This window comes from Trichomycterus rosablanca, chromosome 25 (genome assembly GCF_030014385.1).
Source record: "Trichomycterus rosablanca isolate fTriRos1 chromosome 25, fTriRos1.hap1, whole genome shotgun sequence".
NCBI lineage: Eukaryota > Metazoa > Chordata > Actinopteri > Siluriformes > Trichomycteridae > Trichomycterus > Trichomycterus rosablanca.
The window spans coordinates 12,772,827-12,796,023 of NC_086012.1; the positions used below are offsets into that span (position 1 = coordinate 12,772,827).

General features: G+C 39.8%; 2 protein-coding genes across 2 annotated transcripts in view; one reads left to right on the top strand and one right to left on the bottom strand.

The window, feature by feature from the left end:
- LOC134302388 (microtubule cross-linking factor 1) overlaps positions 1–2,818 on the top strand; it is a 37,319-nt gene extending 34,501 nt beyond the window's left edge. Inside the window, exon 15 of the mRNA XM_062987480.1 lies at positions 2,353–2,818. Coding sequence (XP_062843550.1) covers positions 2,353–2,580 — 228 coding nt within the window. The 3' untranslated portion in view covers positions 2,581–2,818. The remainder of the gene's footprint in view (positions 1–2,352) is intronic.
- Positions 2,819–9,814: 6,996 nt separating this feature from the next.
- On the bottom strand, positions 9,815–22,643 carry acss2l (acyl-CoA synthetase short chain family member 2 like). Its single transcript, XM_062987337.1, has 18 exons — positions 22,452–22,643; positions 21,961–22,156; positions 19,894–19,985; positions 18,994–19,097; positions 18,240–18,312; positions 17,340–17,415; positions 16,807–16,885; positions 16,004–16,141; positions 15,667–15,837; positions 15,461–15,594; positions 14,245–14,377; positions 13,935–13,991; positions 12,506–12,586; positions 11,781–11,889; positions 11,194–11,262; positions 10,835–11,011; positions 10,672–10,746; positions 9,815–10,564 (listed from the first exon to the last, which is right to left on the bottom strand). Exons 1-18 carry the CDS (start codon positions 22,582–22,584, stop codon positions 10,437–10,439), a joined length of 2,025 nt encoding a protein of 674 aa, XP_062843407.1. The 5' UTR covers positions 22,585–22,643; the 3' UTR covers positions 9,815–10,436.
- Between the last annotated feature and the right edge of the window lie 554 nt (positions 22,644–23,197).

Below are 23,197 nucleotides of genomic sequence, written 5' to 3' on the forward strand. Positions count from 1 at the left end.
CTAGATTGTGAGCCGACGGAACATGGATGGGTGACATTGCCCACAGTCAAGAGAGCTTGTCATTGCCGTCTGTCTAAAGGCTGCTGCTTTTTTTTTTTTGTATTTTCCCCAATTTTCCTCCCAGTCTAGTTGTTTCCAATTACCTGATTCAATTACGCGTCCCCCTCTACTGATGTTGACCTCCACTCTGACTGAGGAGAGCCGTGACTAATACACGCCCCCTCTGACACGTGTACAGTAGCCGACTGCACCTGCACAAGGTGAGTTTACATGTGGATCAGGTTTGTGTACAGAGAGCCATACCCTGTCCACATTATCCCTCATCTCTGTGCAGCACCATCAATCAGCCAGCATTGGTCGTAATTACATTAGTTAAGAGGAATCCAGCTCCGACACTCTGCCTGCGAAAGAGCCAATCATTGTATCATCGTATAGGTACCCAGCCTGCGGGTAGCAGAGCTGAGATTCGAACCGACGAGTTTGAGATGTCAGCTCTGGTGTGTGAGGTTACTGATTATTATTGAGATTTGTAATTGATCACATGATCACATTTATTTAGTCACAGAAAAAGAACAGTTGCAGATATTAAAGTCCAAGAGCAGCATGATATACAAACTCTCCCTATAAGTTTATGTATATATTTGTGGTCAGCTGTGTTAACATGTTAGCCCTCACTCCCCAAATTAGTGTCATGTGATCAGGGAGACCGGGTTCAAGCTTTTGATTAGGACAGGCTTAATTTGCATAAGTTTAGGCTTGTGTGTATACAGCGGTTGCCTGGTATGTGGTACACTCGGTATGTTTTTCCATTAAATAGACAGTGAGGATGGTCACGCCAAACCCCCCCTCACCCATTTTCCAGGTCTCGCAGAAAGAGGAGTGGACTTCCTGTAGCCTGCAGTGATGTTTCTCTTGGAGCATGATCATACAGGCCTTTATTGCCAACCTCTCCTGTATCTTGTGAGCTTGTGTGTTCTGTGCTGATTAGTGTTTTACCCTGTCTCCCTCTCCGCACTGTCTCCAGAACCATACTGTCTTACTCACTGCACCCTGGGGACTATAGTGCCACACGAGCCGTCCCGTAAGTTCCTCTTCTATAACGTGCCTCGCCCGCGTGGCGTCCACTGTGTTTTAATAGATGTCACACAGCTGCACCGTCAAACCACTGCATGCCATGCGTCATTTTCACAAAGAGAAAGTATATATGGTGCGTGTTATCGTTGTGTGTTCTTCTTTAATGTAGCTGTAAGCATGTAATCACTGTTTTATTAACTTTCATTAAATCAAATATATCAGGAATGCATTAGTAGTGGCCTGATACCGACCTGAAATTTAAATTGATTGAAGATGATTTACTCACAAACTCCATTTCTGGATTAAATTAAATACGCTAGCACACCAGAGCTGGGTTTTCGAATACATCGTATTGAATCTCAGCTCTGCCATCCGGCTGCATGAACAACGGTTGGCTGTTGTTCATAGGGTTAGGGGCAAGTCAGATCATGGGTCCTCATAACTGGTGCAATTACGACCCCTGCTGACTGATTGATGGCACCTGCACAGGGCTGAGGAATAATGCTGATCAGGGTGTGGCTCTCCGTGCACAGTGCTGATCGGTACGTATGGACTCGACTCGTGAAGGTGAGAAATGCAGTCTGTACTGAGCACGTGTCGGATAACACCCAGACGTCTGTGGGTTTGTGAGTAATGTGATGATGTTTTAAAAGGCCGTTCAACGCAAATTGACTCATTCACGATGGCACTACATTAAAGCACATTGCTATTTGCATGCTATAAGTGTTCTCACAGGAAGTGAATACGACTCCATTGTGTTTGTGTGTGTGATGGTGTTCTTCATTTCTATCCTTTAACATTTTTACAGTTCTATTATTGGAGGGCATATTAAGAGGCTGTTCTGATGCAAACTGGTTACATGCCTACATAAATGACCTCCTCAGGGACTACATACTAACCCTTTCTGCCCTCTCTCTTTTTCTTGACCACTTTCCTGTTCATCTTGTGTTAACAAACTGCTGAAGTGTGGATCATTACCGCATGCTAATGAGTTTCCTCCACAGCTTAAAAAGCTGCTTAGACTAGCATATTTTTTAAATAAATTATTAGGAAGGTTTATGCTATGAAGAAGTGGATTTAATATTACATACAGTTCTGGTTAGTAATTTATTTATTATAATAAATGAAGTGGATTTAATATTACATACAGTTCTGGTTAATCATTTCTTTATTATAATAAATGAAAATGATATAATTATATGTATAATTATACAATCATTACATAATTGTCAGCTTTTTAATATTCTTTAATGGTCTTTGTGTTTCTCCTTGCTAAAGGATCTCCCCCGATCACCAGTAGCTCCACCCCTGGACTCCTGCTTCTTGCGACCAGCGCGCCCCGCTAACCGCCGGCCCCCGTCCCGATGGGCCGCGCACTCGCCGTCATCTTCCCCGACCTACAAAGACCACAGTGAGAGATTTCGCTTTCCTTCACCCATCAGACCCACACAAATGATCCAAGACACAGATGGGCCCAGTCAGGAACTACCTCAGCCCCCAGCATGAGGCCATCCTGCTCAAACCTAGCCCGCTCCACTCCTCACCCCATCCTGTTCTTATTATCTATCTGTTGTCTTCTCTTCTACATTCTAACCCTTTCTCTCCCTCTCTCAGTACCTTGATTCCATTTTTCTTTTCCACCCCTTTCCATATTTGTCCGTCATGTCAAATATACGTCTCTTCTGCAGGGAAAGCTTCTAAATTCCCCTTGACTGGAATCAATCCTGCACTATTATGTGCATTAATCAATTTGACTAGCTGCTTCCTGCCACTCTAGACTGTTTTTACACTGAGAAAAACATCACATATCTGTAGTTGGTAAAATGTAAGGTTTAAAGGTGAACCATTTTTGGAAGCTATGCTCTTACAGTTGGGAGTATTTATTTAAATGTTCATGGGTCAAACTGACCACTGATTGCTTGGGTGCTTGGGTATGGTACCAGATTTGAGCAATGATAAACCTAAAGAGGTATCTGTTGCCTTACGTACCTTTTTATCCAGAATCCCACTATTATGTCACCTACTTTTGCCATTTCCTTATGTTTTATGTGTCTACATATTAATAAAGCATCTAGACTAAACCTGAACTACTAAACTGGTACTCAAGTGAGGGTAATCTCTATAGACCTGGCAGCCCTGTTTATGAGTATGATTCAGTTAGAACATGCTCAGCTTTTGTGTGAAAATTTATGAGGTTTAATCTGTAAATGATAGATGTTCATATTTAATCATCAAATTAAATACAGTATTTAACTGTTATGATGAAGTTATCCGACAAGGTGAACTTGCATTCACATGACCTGCATGAGTACCGCATAGTACCAACCTGCATAGTACAGTAACAACATTAGTGGTGTAGGTCTACCGACTATGCACTCCTTTTAGTATGGTAGTAATTGGTTTGAGACACAGCCTGATCTGACTGTATGAGCATGTTGAACAGATACAGAATCTCAAACTGTGTTACTAAATGTTATTCCAAATTAGTACCTAGTAGGATTGCTATAATCAAATATTTTACCGTATATACAGTAATATGTCTGGAAAAGATTATCTGCTTAGAAAAAATAATCATTCTTCTACGAATTAACTCGAAGGGAGCAACTTTGAATGTGACTGTATGCACAAAAACAGCACAGTTACACAGTAATAGTTATATTCATCCATAAAGTTGAAGTAAAAATTAGTAAGTTACTTGAAGCTTGTCATATTGGAACACAATTTTGTTAATTAAGTTCACTTTCACCTTTTACTACTGCCTATTTACTACCTAACCCCTTATATGATCTTTTGATTAACAGTAAAACCTCCAGACTAGCTCTTCTCCATCTCTCCTCTCTCCTTGGCCTCCTCTCTCCTCTTTTTGCTCGTACCTGACCTGAAATCTCACCTCCTACAATCATTAATCATTTCATTCTGTACCTTTCATGTCCTCTTTCTCTTTTCCTCTGTTCTCTTTCCCTTCACCGTTCCAGCCTGACCACACAAACACCACCGGTGTCGGACTGTCCGGTCACATCTCAGACCCAGCCACGTCCTCGCTATAGGGAACACGAAAGCACCAGCGGACTCAAGTTCTCAAGAACGTTTGAGAATTTAAGGACCTCTAATGTACAGACGAAAAACAACACAAACTACTCCATCAGCGGTGCCTAAACACACTTGATATCTCAACGGTCCCTTATAAGTGTGTCAGTGTATATGCAATATATAAAACGTGTTGGTCAGACTGCAGGTCGATTTATTTGTGTGTGTGTGTGTGTGAAGGGGGGGGGGGGGGGGGGGGGTGTTAGAATTTACTATTTGATTCAATGTTTACATGGTGAATTTTGTTGTGCATACAAATTAAATTTAAGTCAAGCATGTATGTTTCAGTTATTTCTGGAACTGTTCATTAACTGTGACTGAATGATTGGAACACACTGCGATGGACTGGCGCCCTGTCCAGGTTGTTTCTGTGTGACTTGCGCCCATTGAGAGCTTGAGGTAGGATTCAGCACCCCCTGCGACCCTGATTAGGATATGCGGCTTAGTCAGTGAGTGAATACAATATTACAAATCACAAATATTCATTTACTGGTTAAAAAATGAGGAAGGAAACAATAAAGAAGTAAAGGTGAAGTGTAGGTTTGATTGTATTTTATATTTTTTAACTGTTTTCAATTGTATTTCAGTGTTTTTATATTATATTTGTGTTATTTTCAGTGTATAAGTGTCAAACAACCCCATTATTTTACATTAGCCTAAAATATATGCAGTTCCACAGGACCACGGAACGCATTAACAGGTTTCCCATACATCCTTAAGGGAAAAAATACCTTGAAACTCAACGTCTTCAAAACTTGATGCCGGTCCCAGAACCAATTGACGTCGTTTCGAGTTTAAGGTACCACTGTACTACCAGTGTACCAATAACATGATGTTTTAATCAGCTGGGCCAAAACAGGGTCACACATGTGCCATCATTTCTTCTCCAATAACTGCTTTATCCTGATCAGCATCGCAGCAAGTCTGGTTCCTCCTTTAAACGTTGATGCAGGGTTGAAATACCCAGCACAGGGTTTTGCCTTTTTTCCATTAGACAAGGCCACTCATGTCTGTGTAGGTGCCTGGGTGGTTGATAGCACAGCTGATTCTCAGACCTGGATCTCTGCGGTAGTGGGCTTGCATAATAGACCGCTGCACTACCCTTGCACATGTGCAGTAATGTATTGTATAATGCTGCACGTCCATGTGTCACGGGTCATAAATGGAAACCTTGCTGTAGAACGTTCTGCATCTTGAAATTAATAATCCAAGTTGCTATAGGAATCATTTAACCCAGTAGATCAAGAGGAATGTTTTAATCATTCAGTCGCTGAAGGAAAACAGTTCCAGAAGTCATTGACATTCCAATGACGTCTCATGAATTTATGTGACATTTCGACTTCGAATGTATGTTCTCGTTTTGTCCCATACACTGTACATACTTGAAAAATCTATTTTATATTTTTAAGTGTAGTGTTTTTGTTTGTCTGGCCATTTTAAGCTTTCTGTGAATAGAAAAAGACATTATTTATTATATATAACATGAGAACTTGAGACGAACAGAAAAGTCAGGGATATAAGCAACATGATGTCAATCACACTGATGTATTTATTCTACGAAATGTAAAACTGAATGTTTAACGCGCCACAAATAACGCGCATATTTTTATCAGGCAGTTGTGCAAATATTCTACTGCATGCCTTTCAAACCCTAGCACTTTAGTGCATGATATCAAATGCTCTTGTATATCGTGATATCTCTCGATAACGTAAGCCAGCCCTAAACACAAACACACACAGCACCGTATGAGGTCTGTACAGGGCTCTTATTTGTTAGTTTTGTTGGATTCTACACAGATTAGACCACTTTTTAAGTCACTGATTGTACCTGTTATTGTCTTTATATAGTCGTTATTGTTACATTTCAAATGCTTCTTTAATGAAGGATAATAAGGGATTGTAAAAATTTACGAATGTTTTAAATGAACTTGGTGTCCAAAGTCTAAAAATATTTAAGTCTGTTTAATTAATAATAAAATGAATGTGTATTTACAAACATGACTGTGAGTTTTACATAAAATACAAATACAATACTACTTAAATTTAATTTAGTGTGAGTTTCTGCCACGTCCACTGCTAACCAATCAACTCTGCTGTCAACATGCTTAAATACATATTTTTAATCTTAAATGTTGTTTAGTGATATAAATACTGGGTTAATATTCAATATGCTACTTTGCGACCTGTTTGTAGCAGTTACAGTATGAAAAGTTTTGATATAAAAGCAGCTACAAGAGGGCGCCCAGGTGGCGCAGCGGGATATTCCACTACCACACCAGCGCCGAGATTCTAAACTCCTCGGTTCGATATTCAGCGTTGGCACTGATCAGCTGGGCGCCATCTAGCAGGCATAACGGTTCTGCTAGGGCGGGATGACCGGAACATGTGGAATATGTGTTTCAGAACGTGAAACATCTCTTTACATAATGACTGGCTGAATATTCATTGCTTGATGTTTGACTGAATGCACTGAAATGAGTTAATCCCATTTATATAAACCAGTTTAATCCTGCTGTTTTCAATTCACCAAATTCAATGTGACGTCTTACTGAAGCGAAGTTGAGTGAAGATAACAACCTGATTAATCTAAAATTAGTTTTACTTGTTTAATGATATACACTATATGGACAAAAGTATTGGGACAGCCTTCAGATTACTGAGTCTTCAGATTTCTAACAGACCCTTTTCAATCAGATGTGTGGAATCAATTATGTAAAATCTATTATATGCCTCTAAAAATGTGACATTTCCCTTTCCTCCAGTATGATTTCTCCCATGTGCACAAAGCAAGATCGATAATGACATGGTTTGGCAAGTTTGGTGTGGAAGAACTGTTGAAAACTATTAGGCTGAATTGGAATGCTGACTGTGATCAAGGCCTTTATTTACAACATTGGTGCCTGACTTCACAAGTGTTCTTTTTATGTTCCATTTAGTTATCAAATTAGACTGGCTACAATTATGGCGAAACAGCATTAACAGACTTTTGTTGAAGGGGAAATGGAAATAATTTCATTGTTTGCAGTGCATTATGGGAACAGTTTTTATGGGACATGCAAACTCTACACAGAAAGGACCCGGACCACTACAGCTGGGAATTCGAACCCAGGACCTTCTTGTGTGTGTGTGTGTGTGTATGTGTGTGTGTATTTGCTTTGTGAGGGGCCTTGTGGTAATGTCCAATGAATCACCCTTAATAGGATAAAGCAGTGGAAAAAAAGACTATGTGTGTGTGTGTGTGTGTGTGTGTGTGTGTGTGTGTGTGTATATGGCCAAATATGTTGACAGTTAAAGAAGGTTAAATGTGATGCCCCCGCCCTTTTGCTTATAACAGCCTCAAACTCCAACATTTGTAGTAAGATTATTTCTGCCAGTGTGTGTGTGTGTGTGTGTGTGTGAGAGAGAGAGTTTGGGTGTGTGAGTGATGCAAATTAAACAATGTAAAAGGATTTCACTCTCACTCAATGACATTGAAAGTCCTTCTGTGCTAGTCTTGGTTGCTACAGAGCTGGTGTGTATGTGTATGTGGGTGGGTGGGTGTGTGTGTTCCTTCATACCTGCTGCTTTAGAGGTTTTGCTGACACTGCAGACTTCACCAGCTGCTCCTGATCACCACAGGACTCCAGGCTCCTCTGCACCAGCCACTTATGCAAATCTTATTATTCACACATACCTGCCATTAGCTTGAAGACATGCTACCATCAGAAGCAACGTGTGTGAGTGTGTTTGTGAGCGAAAGATTTAACAGGCTTTGGATTAGCCTTAGGGTCATTTTGTAAAGTCATTTAGGCGGTGACCTTCTGTCGTCCTTCAGCATGTGATCAATTGCTCAGAAGCAGAAGCGTAATTTATGTACATGTTTGCTGGTGGATGCTTCATTAATCAGTGTTTTTTTCCCAGCAGTAGCAGGGAGAGATTAACCTTATTGATGAAATATCACAGCTGATACTGCTGTTCGATAACCACACTTAGCTTTAGAGATGTGATTTTACATCTGATGATTGATGGTTTGATCTTACCATGGCATTATTTAAAGAAATACCTAGAGATCATACCTAGAGACCAATTCTCTATTCTGCACATTTGAAAGCATATATGGGACTATTATGGATAGGAATTTGAACAGTTATTAAGTAGCATATTACTATATAATAGCATTGTTATGTCTATCACTGTGTATCTACTTTGTGACCTGTTTTTAGCAGTGAAACAGTTCTGATATAAAAGCAGCTACAATATTGTCCAGTTTATTAGATTCCATGGACATGGATGGATGGATGGATGGATGGATGGATGGATGGATGGATGGATGGATGGATGGATTAGATAGATAGATAGATAGATAGATAGATAGATAGATAGATAGATAGATAGATAGATAGATAGATAGATAGATAGATAGATAGATAGATAGATAGATAGATAGATAGATAGATAGATAGATAGATAGACACATTTACAAATACTATTAAACAAAGACAACATAAGACGTCCAAAGACGTAGGGTGAAATGCTAAATTAATGCCTATGGTTTTGAAATGGGATGCCTAACAAGCATAGTGTAAGTGTATAGTAATCCATTGAACATGAAACATCTCTAAGTAATTACTTGCTGAATATTCATTGCTTGACATCTGACTTAATGCACTGAAATGAGTTAATCCCATTTATATAAACCAGTTTAATCCTGCTGTTTTCAATTCACCAAATTAAATGTGTCATCTTACTGAAGCAAGTGGGGTGAAGAAAACCCCTTTACAACCCCTTTAATCTAATATTAATTTTACTTTCAATCCAAATCCAAAACAATATTCAAATGAATCTCATTTCAATTAATACATGCATCATTTTTAGGGCATGATTCAATCTCAAGATCAGTCTGTAACCACTTTGGCTGATTGAATAAATGATAATTAGATTTTAGAACATTTACACATAGTGGTCTGATTAAATTGACATAATTCATGCTTTATGCTTACAGTTCCGAAAAACACAACAGCTATGAGATGTATGGGGAAGCTAAAATAGTCAGCAGCTAATATGCAATCATTATTGATATTTTTAACGTCATCATATGACACTTTGCACAGCTACAATTTAATTACTTATCAGCAAAGTTATCCGTGCAGGTAGAAAGAATAGGCTATGAACTTAAGAACGGGCTATGATCAGATTGGGAGAAAAATATGGTGGGGGGGGGCGGGGGGTCATATTTTGTATATACATTTAGAAAGTTGGAACAGGGCATGTCTAACACTGTTACATCAGCTTTCCTGTTTACCCCCATTCTGTAATTATTTAGAAACTGAGGACATCAGCTGCTATACTTTATATTTATTTATTTATTTATTGAGTCTCAGTTATATATTGTGCTTCTTAATGCACCATATATTTTCAAAAGGAGACAGTTCTGGACTGCAGGCAGCCCAGGCTAGAACCTGCACTCTCTTACTATCAAGCCACACTGTTGCCGCTGTCTTGCTGACAATAATGGTGTCCTTACACATGCTCAGATTACCCTTGTCATTGGTAATACCACATCCCCAAACCATGACAGCTGCGTATTTTGCATTGATAACAACTGGACTGATCATTTTCCTTTTTAGCCTAGAAAAACAATATCAATTATTTCCAAAAGACTTACCAGACCAAAAAGGTTTACCCACACTCCTTTTAATCTTAATTTATTACGATGTGCATAGTACAATAAACCGTTCATTGTCTGAACAAACAGTAATGTCAATTTTATTTACATAGCAAATAAACTATTCAATAGTGTTTTACGGCCCTAAAACAGCAAATCATAAAACCAAAAACATCAAAAACATTTAGGTATTGAGCATTACCACAAATTTAACCTACAGAAAAACATACATACCTACTGTTAATACATTTTGGTGCAAAAAACTGTCAAAACTTGGTTATTCCCTAAGTCTCAGCTATCAAAAAGAGATTTCTCTTGAGCCACTGCATCTTTCCAAACTGCCCGTCATGTATTATCAATTTTTGGAGCGCTAAACACTGACTGCCCATTCTGTGTACACAAACTGGTACCATTAACTGGATAGTTTTCTGAAGGATTACAAGGACAATTAAGCTTTTCTGGACCTCTGTAGTAATGCCGGGACTCAAATGCCAGCCTGCTGTGCTCATTTCTGAATTGGGGTCAGAATCAAAACCTATAATCCAAAAGAATGCTTTGATTAAAGCTGTTTCAAGACCAGCTGGAAGTTGGAAGTGGCATCACAGGGTATTAAAGCAACTTGTCACTTTCATCATGCTGCTGCTTGGCACCTCTGGCTGAAAAGCACCTCTACAACTTTGGGATCAGCCAGAGTGGAAAGGTCACCCAGGTCCTTCTCATTACGGGCGATCTGCCTCAGAACACGCCGCATGATCTTTCCTGCAGAGTGGAAAAATAAGAATGTACTAATTTCCAAAGGTCGAATACTAATCAATACTAATCACCAAAATCGCCTCTCATACTATATGTGATGTTAAGACTCAAACCTGAGCGAGTTTTGGGCAGGCTCGGCGCATTCTGGATGAAATCCGGCGTGGCTATGGGTCCAATCTTTTCTCTCACTGACAAACAGAATGTAAAAATGTTACTGATGCACCCGTTAATCTGAGAGGTGCACATCATCTGCAGTCGTTTCATTTTGTTTCTGACCTTTTCTCTTAAGCTCCTCCATGAGTGTGTGGTTAAACTCTCTGCTGTCTTTCAGTGTGATGAAGCAGTAGATGCACTCGCCCTTCACGGCATGAGGACAGCTCACAACGGCCGCTTCAGCCACTGCAGAATGCTCCGATAACGCCGCCTCCACTTCAGCTGTGCTCAGCAAGTGACCTGGAATGAGAGTTTTCCACATGTGTGTCCTGTAATGCTCAACCGGTCCCTAGATATAAGCATGTAAGTGAATGTGTAAGTGTGATGACCTGGGATGTATCTATCTATCCATCCATCCATCCATCCATCCATCCATCCACCTAGCTGTAATTTCTCTCTCATTAAATGTTTCTAGGACTCACCAGAAACGTTGAGCATGTCGTCTATCCTGCCTGTAATCCAGTAGTAGCCATCCTTGTCCCTTCTGCAGCCTTAGAATAAAAGGACAGAGTAAACACCACGTCAGCGCAACACTAACACCTTATACTGTACTGAAACACCAGGCCAACGAAATACAGAAATACAATACAACACCAGAAGGTCATACTGCAGACTGCTGTGTACAGGTGTTTTAATGGTGATATTGCAGCTCATAAAAGTTTTAATAGCTTTAATAATAAATAGGTATAATAATAAATATGTGGAGAAAGCATATTTGCTGCTTTTAGCTGATGCTGAATATAATTACTTAATTAATTAAATACTGTTTAAAATGTCAGACCAGTACCTATAGTTGAACAGGGTTTTCTTTAATTTCTCAAATACAAATAAACCGCATTTTAAGCCCTCACAATGTACATTTTTGGGTCATTAGCGCCCTCTGGTGCCAAACTATGTGTTTGGTTGCTCCACATAGCATCACACAATGAAGATACACAATGTTTAATGTTGTAATAATTAAGTATTTTAATTTTTAGCAGTACCTGAAAAAAGCTGATTTTCAACTTACCATCTCCGGTCACATAAAACCCAGGGAACTTTTTGAAGTAAGTGTTCTGAAAACGTTCTTGATTTCCGTAGATGCCCCGCATAATACCCGGCCAGGGTTTTCTAAAGACCTGAAATGTCAAAAAGTCGAATCTTAAATTAAACTTTGTTTGCGCTTGTTATCGCTTCTCCTGCCTTCTTGCTGCCTTCTTGCTGCCTACCTACCAGGGGGTGCTGGAGCCTATCCCAGCTTTTCAATGGGTGCAAGGCATACAGTAACACCCTGGATGGGGCGCCAGTCCATCGCAGGGCAGACACACACACAGACACATACACCCATATACACACCCATTCACCTATAGGGCAATTCAGTGTCTCCAGTTAACCTGGCTGCATGTTTTTGGACTGTGGGAGGAAACCGGAGCTCCCAGAGGAAACCCACACAGACATGGGGAGAACATGCAAACTCCACACAGAAAGGACCCAGACTGTCCCACCTGGGGATCGAACCCAGGACCTTCTTGCTGTGAGGCGACAGTCTTATTATCAGAAAATCCACAACCAACTAATATAATCTGACCAAGAAGAAAATCCCACGTGTGACCTACAAGTGTATCTTCTTCTGACTTTGCTCAACATTAACTTCTATTTTTACAGTCAGAAGGTTAATGTATAATTTGTTCCACTTCTGAATCTGTGTAATTTAATATAAAATAACAAAGCGTCACAGTGAGCTGTGTCTCTCACCAGGTAGCCTTCAGCCTCTCCCTCCAGTTCCTCTCCATGCTCATTCAGGATACTGGGCTGTACGCCAAAAAACGGTAAAGTCTGCACAATAAACAGAAAAGAACTAATTATCTCAACCTTGTGGCAATTGCTTAATTACTGTGGCTAAAAGCCAAATGTGTGGCTGATGTATACAGTGCTGTGAAACAGTGTCCTTCTGACTCGGTCTATTACTGCTTAGTTAGTCACACTGAATGATTTCAGACCTGGTACATGGTACAGTAATACATAAAGGGAACTTGAAGAGATAGCAGGTCACTTTTGTAATCAGACACACATTTTGTCATTAGCCGCTCTTTTTAGGTTTTGCCACAGCATCTCTGGTGGGGCTCAGGTCAGGACTAAGCCACTTCAAAATGAACTTAAAATGAACTGTTTTTTTTCCAGTTGTTCAGATGTGAATTTCAGTTCAGCCCTGTTGTACAACCAAATTACTTCTCAGCTTTAGACAAATCACAGACAAATTACATTACAGTCTCAATATTTTTGATGTTTGATGTAAAATCCATTATTTCCTCATATACAGCAAGTTTTTTAGGTCCAGGACAGGTCTGCTTTTACACCTTTTCACTGCTATGCTCCATGCACTCATGGAGCATGATCTAGCACTCTGTTTATGAAGACTATATTACACATCTGTTAATATTTACTGCAATGAACACTTTACAACTGTTTAGCATATTACGTATTACATATCTCATCTATCAATATTTAATGCCGGGATACTTTTGACATTTTTTATATTACATACTAAATTTTTATTCTATTTATTTAACTACATAGTCTGTACAACATTACTTGTGTATTTTGATCATTTCTATCTATCTCTCTATCTATCTATCTATCTATCTATCTATCTATCTATCTATCTATCTATCTATCTATCTATCTATCTATCTATCTATCTATCTATCTATCTATCTATCTATCTATCTACTGCCATGATTTACTGTTGGTTAGGTGTTTCCTATTTTGAAATGCTCTATTTGCTTTATAAGACCCTTGTTGACAAAATAATTCCAAATGTAATTGGTCTCTGTACAGAAACTACTAGTCAACAGGGTAAATTTGGTTATTGGTTGGATATTGACAAAAACAAAGTGAAATAATTTTGGGGAAAAAACATTACCCTGTTTAACCCAAATATTACAAATTATATTACGGATTTGTAAATTGGAAATGCTCAATTGTACATGTATTTATCAACCCCTTTCTTTTGTAAGCCTGTGTTGCATATTGGAACATTATATTTCTTAATTTAATAGGACAACCTTTAATGATGGTGTTTCCACCTTAATTGAAGACACTTATATTAATTACAGTGATAGGATGTAGTCATAAAAAATAAATTTATGGTGACTTTAAAGAAAGGATCTGGTTGAAGACTTACAGCAGAGCCAGGCTTCAGTGGTGTGGCAGCAGGCAGCGGAGTTAGAACATGACCCCCCTACAGATAAAATACAGTTTTATTAGTCAGCCAGCCTTTCTGGCTGCATCTTATTGTTTACAATGTATAGGTTACTTTATAGGTCCTGGATGAAATTAGCTTAAAACTTAGTTGTTAGCCGGACTCTGAGGTATGTGCAAAACATGTGGAAAGCAGTAGTGGCAGAGATAAGTGCGGTGTAAAATGGGTTAGTAATATATGTACGTATGTGTGTGTGTGTGTGTTTACGTATGTATGTATGTATTTCTTTTACCGTCTCAGTCTGCCAGAAGGTATCAACTACAGGACATCTCCCTTGCCCCACAACATTATAGTACCAGAACCAGGCCTCTGGGTTTATGGGCTCTCCCACAGTGCCCAGCACCCGTAAACTGGACAGATCATATCTGGAAAAGAGAAAGTAAAAATATATATGGCCTCCTTAACTATTGTATTCATTCACTATTTCACTAATTGTAACATGATTCTTGACTCTAGGACATCACCCCAACTAGGTCATTACACTGCTGCAATTTTAATATTAGTGATATACCAATTAATAGAAATTTAGCAAAGATGCTAGGCCTTGTTGTGCACGTACTACAACAGTGTGGCTTTGTAGAAAGAGTGCATGTGCTTGACTGGCCTGCCTGCAGTTCAGCTCTGTCTCCTATTGAAAATGTAAAGTTCATCATGAAGAGGAGAATCAGACAACGGCGACCATGGACTACTGAGAAGCCGAAGTCTTTGCAAGACTGCAACAATTTGTATCCTTTGCATCCAATTAATCATTTATTTATCTATTTTAATCATTTATTATTAATAATCTGTAAGATAAAAAGAGATGTTGCAATTCTACATCTCTGTTTTTCTATTGCTTCTCAGTAGATGGCAGCACTCCCTCTTGTCTGGCTGGACCGTGGAGGACTAAATGAACCCAATGAACCTGATCATGCAACAAATCAGTTCGTTTCAGTACAGGTTTGCATTCTGACTGCACAACATCTGAACCCGAGTCAGGAAATCCTGTTCAATGCATCTGTACATCAGTATTCTGTGGCAGTATGATGGTAAACATCTGTAATCTGTGATCTAAATTATTTTTGAGGTGGCATCTATTTGCAGTGGTGTTTGATTTTATAACCACAGCCTTAATTATTATTATTATTATTACTATTATTATTATTATTATTATTATTATAGGGGTCAAAACACTGTTGTCTTGTTTTGTGTTCTTAAATCTTCCCCTTGTTACACTGATTTGACTGCTTTAATCCAAAAGCGATCCAATTGTGGATGAATACAATACAAGCAATTGAAGGTAGCAGCAGTACCAACTTGGGTGGGACTTGAACCAGCGGCCTTTCGATTACTAGTCCAGTACCTTAACCACTAGGCTACAACCTTAATACCAGAAGTCGTTAAGTGTTCCTTACCACTCAGATTAATGCAGAAAAACAGAAAAAATATGTTACATTGAGGTAACTCACTTTTGCAGTGGCTCTCTGCCATACTTCATGAGCAGCCTGATGGCAGTGGGTGCTGTGTAGAATTTCGAAACTCTGTACTTCTCTATGATCTCCCAAAGCCTGCCCACATGAGGGTACACTGGAATGCCTTCGAACTAACACACACAGGTCATAAATTAGGCAATGACTGTGTATTTACATGACCATTAATGTTTACTTTGACTCACCAGTACACTGGTTGCTCCATTGGCTAATGGGCCATACGTGATGTAGGAGTGACCTGTGATCCAGCCAATGTCTGCTGTACACCAGTACACGTCATTGTGGTGATAATCAAAGACATATTTAAATGTCAGGAATGTGTATAACAGGTAGCCGGCGATTGTGTGCAGGACTCCCTATGCAGGAAAAATACAATAGCAGTAACACACGTTTAACTGTGTGCTAAAAAATATTGACAACACAAGCTATATTGTCCTGATTGGTTGGATCTGGGTTGGTAATATGTTTACAGAGCTGGACCTTAAAAATACGTCAAACAGGTAAATGGAGGGATGGTCTTACCTTGGGTTTGCCTGTAGAACCACTGGTGTAGAGGATGAAAAGAGGGTCTTCAGCATCCATCCACTCAGGTTCACAATGTTCTGATGCCGTATCCACCACTTCATCCCACCATACATCACACTTCACGTTCCACGGTGTCTGTAACACCACAAACACAGAGACAGATTACAATTGTAGCCTTTGGGCAGTTAAAATACTGGACTAGTACTGGACTGGTAAGCATAGGGTTGCTGGTTCAAACCCCACCACTGCCAGGTTGTCTTTGTTGGGTCCTTAAGCAAGGCCTTTAACGTTTAATCGCTTTGATTGTATGCTGTATGTTGCTTTGGATAAAAGCATCTAGTGGTGCAGTGTCGTTTGCCAGCCCACCACTGCTATAACCCGAGTCTCAATTTGAGTGGCAGGGAATTTAGCCACGTCTGAGGGAGGGAAGGCCGGATTCTTGCCACTGTCTGGTTGACCACGAGCAGCAGGAATACAGAAAAACAAGCTCCAACATACTGTATGTGCCAAGGCTCTACTTGAGAATCTAGGGACCTGTGTTCTGTTTTGAAGCTACTTCACATGTTCTTCCTTGTCCACATGGGTTCCCTTTAGGTGCTCAGGTTACCTCCCAACTTCCAAAAGCTTTGGAACAATTGGATGATCTAAGGTGTCAGTGATTGAATGTGTAAATGTGTGACGGCCTGGTGCACCGTCTAGACTTCATTCTCGTCTCGAGCCCTGTGTTTCAGGGTGGCACTGGACCCACCCCAACATTAACTAGGATTAAACAGGTATTGAAAATGAATTAATGGACTAACCTGTAGCTTACTGCAGGCATCGGTGGTTCTGAAGGCATAATGCTTTACAACCAGACATTTCTGAACTGTCAATGAGCCTCTAAGACAGAAAAAATATAATGTTAAGCTTAGAAATGAATTTAAAAATGAACCTTTTAAAATATGAATTTGCTATCAAATCTGCTGTTGAATACCAAAAGGTGCACTGGTTAGTAGTGTCTGTTGCTTTGGTTGAACTAGTATGGATTCAAGAGACTTGAATTTGAAAGTGACAGTACTGATGCTAGTAATACTAGTGTCTATGCAACCACCAAAACACGAAATTTTTGCCCTTTTCATTTACACACATGATCCATTTTACATGTCACCATGGAGATGGGAGCAGATCCGTTTTCAAAGCCGTGCTGTTGCCGGGTAACCAGCCGGTGGTAGCCGTAGCCCTAACTGGCTGAGCGGGACTGATAAGGCTTAATAAAGACATTGGTATGTTACGTTGGGCTAATGGTTCCAGTCTGTCTGGTAATAATGGAAAGAAAAGAAAGACAAAAACTCACTTTTCATGGCAGTGCTTCAAGGCCTCGTCTGAAATCTGCTTTAGGTTGATCAGCTTCTCCCCTCTGTAAACGCCGTCTGTGAACACACGAGAAATATTTAACTTGGAGTACATGATCGGAGTATGTAGACCCCCTTCTGAGTAACAGAAGGCAGTGCTAACAGATTCATAAAATCAGCAGTGCTGAAGTGTGTGTACAAGAAAATGGTCTGACCTCGGTCACAACACTTCTACATTGCCGCTGTAAGCAATGTCAATGCACAAGCTCTTTAAGCACAATGCCAACTGCTGCAGAAGAGGTGTAAAGCAAAACATCACTGGACTCTAGAATTTGATGGATTAATCTGTGATTGAAGAATCTCTGAAGAACCAGAGTACCAGAGCGCCATATGTATAATTTGGTGGAGATGGATGAATCTGGGTTTGGAGGATTTCAATCAAAGCAAACTACCATAGTTTGGTTTAAACCCTATACAGTTATTACAAAGCAAATGACAAAAAATCAGTTTAGGCAATGTCCTTTACTTTTTTTAGCACAAATGTGTTGCCATGAAGTTGACTGATCTTCACAGTGCAATATAACTGATTGTGTGGAACATTGTGTGAGTATTACTGCCAAACATTAGTAAAGACTATTAGAGCAGCAACTCTTTGTATGTGGTTTTAAATGTCCGCTTGGCTTAGGTGGCACTGCGGTCTATTATGGTATTCCACCACCACTGAGGTCCGGGTTTGAATCACAGTAGTGCTATCAGCTGGCCAGATGTCTTCACAGATATGATTGGCTGTGTCTGATGAGTGGGGTGACCACAGCCCTAAGATGGATTGATTAGGATGAAATTAGTGATGGTGACAAAATGATTCACTGACTCGTGGAGTCAACGATTCACTGTGTGTGTACCTGCGGTCACCAGGACGCTACACTGGGCATCAACGATTCTCTCGGCCAGAGAGTCTGAAGAGAATCCTGCAAACTGAGAGAAGGAAATATGATGTAGTATTAAACATTTAAGCATTAAAGCATACTTACATAATATAGCAACTTACCAAAATAGTTTTATTTTACTCCAAAGACAGCAGATCAGACAAAATTCAATTTGTTTTCAGATTCACATTGAAATAAGGCTATAGTAGCTAAAAATAATGAACATATACATGTGTTATTCTTGTATATATTCCCATTATACCAGCATATATACAGTATTCCCAATGCTCCTTAAGCCACACTTTAAAAGTAGGACAATGGCCTGGGTGGAACAGGTCATCTCACATTCTGTCATCCCAAAATAAACTCTCTCTACCATAAAAAAATTCACCTTGAAAGCTACACTCAAGTGCAACCTTTACGTGCCTGGAACAAAACTTCAGATGGCAAAAATAGACTTGGCAGAAGCAGCCAGGAGGCTCGTCTCTACCGGGGGGCTCGTCTGCCATAATACGGTGCCAAAGTCATATGAACCCTGGATAGCATGTGCTTCTGTGGTTTTGCTTAGTAAGAATTAATGAACGAATGAACTAAGTTTATTACAAATTTTAGAATGATTTATATTATTATATAACTGTTTTCTAATATGTAGGAACCAACACTTAACCAAGAGTTAAATGGGTTGTTTGGTGGTCAGGTGCAGATAAGAGCAACTTTGGTGTTTGCGTACCACAATCGAATGTACAGCTCCGATTCTAGCACACGCCAGCATGGTGAACACGAGCTCCGGGATCATTGGCAGGTAAATGGCGACTCTGTCACCTTTCTTCACCCCTGAAACCAAGCAGGAGTAACAAGGATACACATTATTAGGATACACATAAGAAAAGTTGATTGTCTGCTCTAAATTGGCTCTAAATCTGTAAGAGTAAAAAGTAAAGGCTGTTAAATGCACTTGGGTGGTGCACCCCACCACTGAGATGGGGTTTGAATATCAGCGATGCTATACGCTCCTTAGGCTTCTACACAGACATGATTGGCTATGTCTGAGAAAGCAAATGCCAAACAGCCTAGCCAGTGAGAGGTGCACTTGTCAGTGTGCTCTCAATGCTGGTCGCATGCCTGGATAAAAAAAGGAGGGTTGCATCAGGCCGTCATAGAACTGTGTCAAATCAGGTATGCAGACCAGAATGATCTGCTGTGATAAACCCCAAATACAGTAGCAGCCAAAAAACACCCGTCAATTATTAGGAGGGGTTAGATTTCCACATGTGAAATTCCATTCGGTTTTCTAGACTTTTCTCAGTACATTGCAGTGTGTCAGAATATTTTTTATAATTTTTACACTTTGTTAGTGATGCAACAGAGTGGTTTGGGTGAACAATGCTAGTACTGGTAAGACTGGCAAGCTGTAGCCTAGTGGTAAGGGCACAGGACTAGTAATCCAAAGGTTGCTGGTTCAAGTCCCACCACTGCTAGGTTGCTGCTGTTGGGCCCTTGAGCAAGGCCCTTAACCCTCAGTTGCTCAGACTGTATACTGTAACTGTAATGTAAGTCGCTTTGGATAAAGGCGTCTGCTAAATGCTTAAAATGTAAATGTAAAATGTAAATATATAGGGAGAAATCTTACCCAGCTGTTTAAGAGCATTCGCACACTTGCACACCTGTTTCAGCAGCTGGCTGTATGTAATGGTCATGTGATGATCAGGTGAGTTTCCTTCCCTACAAAAAGTATCAGTACCAAGATATTAGAAATTACATATCAGACCATTTAGTTGTATATAAATAATTGTTATAACTGGGAATGTGTATTAAATTTAACTAGACACATTTTTAAATTAGTGAAGATCAAAAACATATGTGTCCCCCCATTAATTATTACCTGACTAAGCCACTTTTTTATAAAGGCTACATCATTGCAACCCTTCCAAAGTCTTCCTGGTGTAACACCTTTGATGTGGTTAAACCCTATTCAAAAGCAGATAACATGTCCTCTGGCAGCCCTGTCCTTATTACATTTGGACAGGCATCAGAAATGTGTGCTGGCCTGTAATATGTTTATTGCACAAGCTGAAAGAACAGCCAAATGCCCTGTTTAAAATAAGTCCAGCTGTCTTTTCAGGGCTTTTCTGTTTGCTTTGGCATTGAATACAGTCTGTACTCTGGACTGAGCCAATAAGCACAGTAAGACAATCGGCTGTGCAATATTTGCAGGCACTAGCTGCCGTGTCATCTTGCAGAAGGTACGCACTCAGTTGTACATGTGAATTCTTTGATCCGTTGGGCTGTTGCACCTGCTTGTTCCAGTAACAGAGTGAACGGGGATTGGTGACAAGGCAATCTGAGTCCAGCCAAAGTGACCTTCCAGGTATGACTTGGCATGTTGCATAACTGTGCATTGCAGCTAAGCCTCTCACCATTCTGGACCTGGCTTCCTAGACCTTAGTAATTCTGGCCTGTTTGTGGCTTTGTCTAAAACAGAACAGGGAAATTAGCACCAGCCCACAGCGTCACTGCCGTTCTCCAGTCACTCATATGATAAGGCGAGTGGTCGGACTGGACTGTGTGCCAGGATCAGATCGTATGATAAGCATAACAGTCTGGTGTAACAGTTTTTATAGCAGGTAAATAATTGCTGCAAATGTATTAACTTTAACAAGCTTTTGATTAGTGGATTAAATATCTATGAAAAATACGACCCAAAGGAAATCTATCCATTTGTAGAAAAACATTGACGATAAATTTCACAAATGTGGTTGTTTGCTCTGTAGTAGTGCCATATACTACGGAATTTTGAATTTTTATGTATCAAAAATGCTACGTTCACTAAAATTCGTTCAAATACCTTCATTATTCTGATCATGTGATCTTTGTTATAAACACTGTATTAAGAAAAACACAAAATAAAACCATGTTTACTAGTCTCAGACTTTTGGCCCCACTGTATGACAAGGATTCCTGTGGTAACAGGCCATTTTAATATTGCATTTTGTAAGTTTGCATTAGTAAAACGTTACCATGGGCCACATTCAGCCTTAAGCCTTGAGGTTTACATTTTTTCTCTATTTGGCTAATTGCAGTTGTAAATAAGTTAACATGGACCCTGGAAGATCTGCTTTGTATTCATTTAGATGTAAGTTATTACCATTTTGTGTCAGTGTAATATTTATTATTAATATATATTAGTGTAAAACCATGTAGACATTTGAATCAAATGACGTTTTTATCCAAAGCAAATTATAGTATTGAGTCCAAGCAATTGAGGGTTAAGAGTCTTGCTTAAGGGCCCAACAGTGACAACCTGGTAGTAGTAGGGCTTAAACTAGTGACCCTTCAACTACTAGTCCAGTACTTTATCCATTATGTTCTATGATCACTGCCCTCCATACCAGTACCATCAAGGCAGAAGCCTAGAATTGAACATGGTGGTATGGGGGATGGGAGGTCCTGCCTTACCAATAACTGATAGGTACACTGGTGGATCTTAACATTAGGCAAAGCTAGCTTTGTGCATATGTTAATATTGGGGGGAAGATTACACTCTTGAGTATCCATAAAGTGTAAGTTCGTACCTTTGCGACATTCCCTTTATTACAGCTTACCCAATGTATGCAGTGACTGTATAGTTAAGAATGAAACGTGCACCTGTGCAGTGGTGTTACAATATTGTCTCAGATATAGTGCTCTGCAAGCTCACCAGTAGTATGCAACTTTTTCGCCAAGGTTGTGGTCAAACACATTGCGGTCTAGCACGTTATAACACATGTTGGTCTTGGCTCCCTCCATGAACTTGATGTAAACCTGACCCTTGCTGACATCAAAGTTGTACTGCAGCATTTGGCCGGTGGGAGATGCCTTCCAGTAGAATTCCTGAACAGCCTCCTTCCAGAACTCTGTTCAATAAAAAGTTAAGATGATAATTTACTTACTTAACATACAGACATGCAATCCATTTCTGTTCATGCTGATGAGTTTTTATTGGCTTTTCTGTGTAATCATCAACTGATTTACCATTACTGAATGCCCCACTACACTTAAATAGACATATTAGTAATTTGACACTGAAAATTTTCTGCCCAGCATTAAATATATGAATGTGGCAGTCACTTTAAATTAAGTCACTGATACCCAAGTCAGAAGCTGCACAGTGAGAAAGTCGATACTTCTATCTTTCATTGGCTGACTTACCTTCAGGCTCCTCAATAGACTTTTTGTACATTGCAAGATATGAGTTAAAATCAGGAACATGTGCATCCATCTGCAGTTCCTCTGGAGGATAAAACATTTTCACCTCCTTGTCCTGAAGCCCTGGAATAACCATGCTTATCAGACAGATCTAAAAACAGAAATGGCTTATAGCTCTCTGCTTCTTGTTCCTATATCTCTGACAGCAGTGGCACAACCCTCCACTTCAGTTATTTTATTGTGGGTGTCTATCCAAGTCCCACCCTTTAGTCATGATATGATATTATTTTCTTAGTCTGGTCTAGCTCACTCTGACCAATCAGTGTGCTCTGTTGGGCACTCCTACTTTTTAACTGGTGGAGACTTCTGTCTCCTGCTGATCCTATTACATAGGGGGCATAGACTGTAGGAGGGAGCAAGATCCAGTGCCAGTGAACACAGCCTGTACTTAGTTTGTGACTGGAAAAGAGAGAAAAGCGCCTTCCCACTTATCTCCCCTACAGTACCAGGAAAAAATTTCCCCTTTGGGACATGCCATATACTGTTTGTTTCCATTATAAACAGGACTACAATAACATAAGGTGTTGGCCTAAGATGTGTAGCTATAAAATAAAAACTCCATGTACAGCAGCTTCTGTGTTGGTATATATGAGGTTAAAACCACAATAAAGTGCCTTAGCTAGGTTTTGAGCCACCACAACAGCTTTATTGTGCCTTGTCATACAGATGTTCAGATGTTTCATGCACAC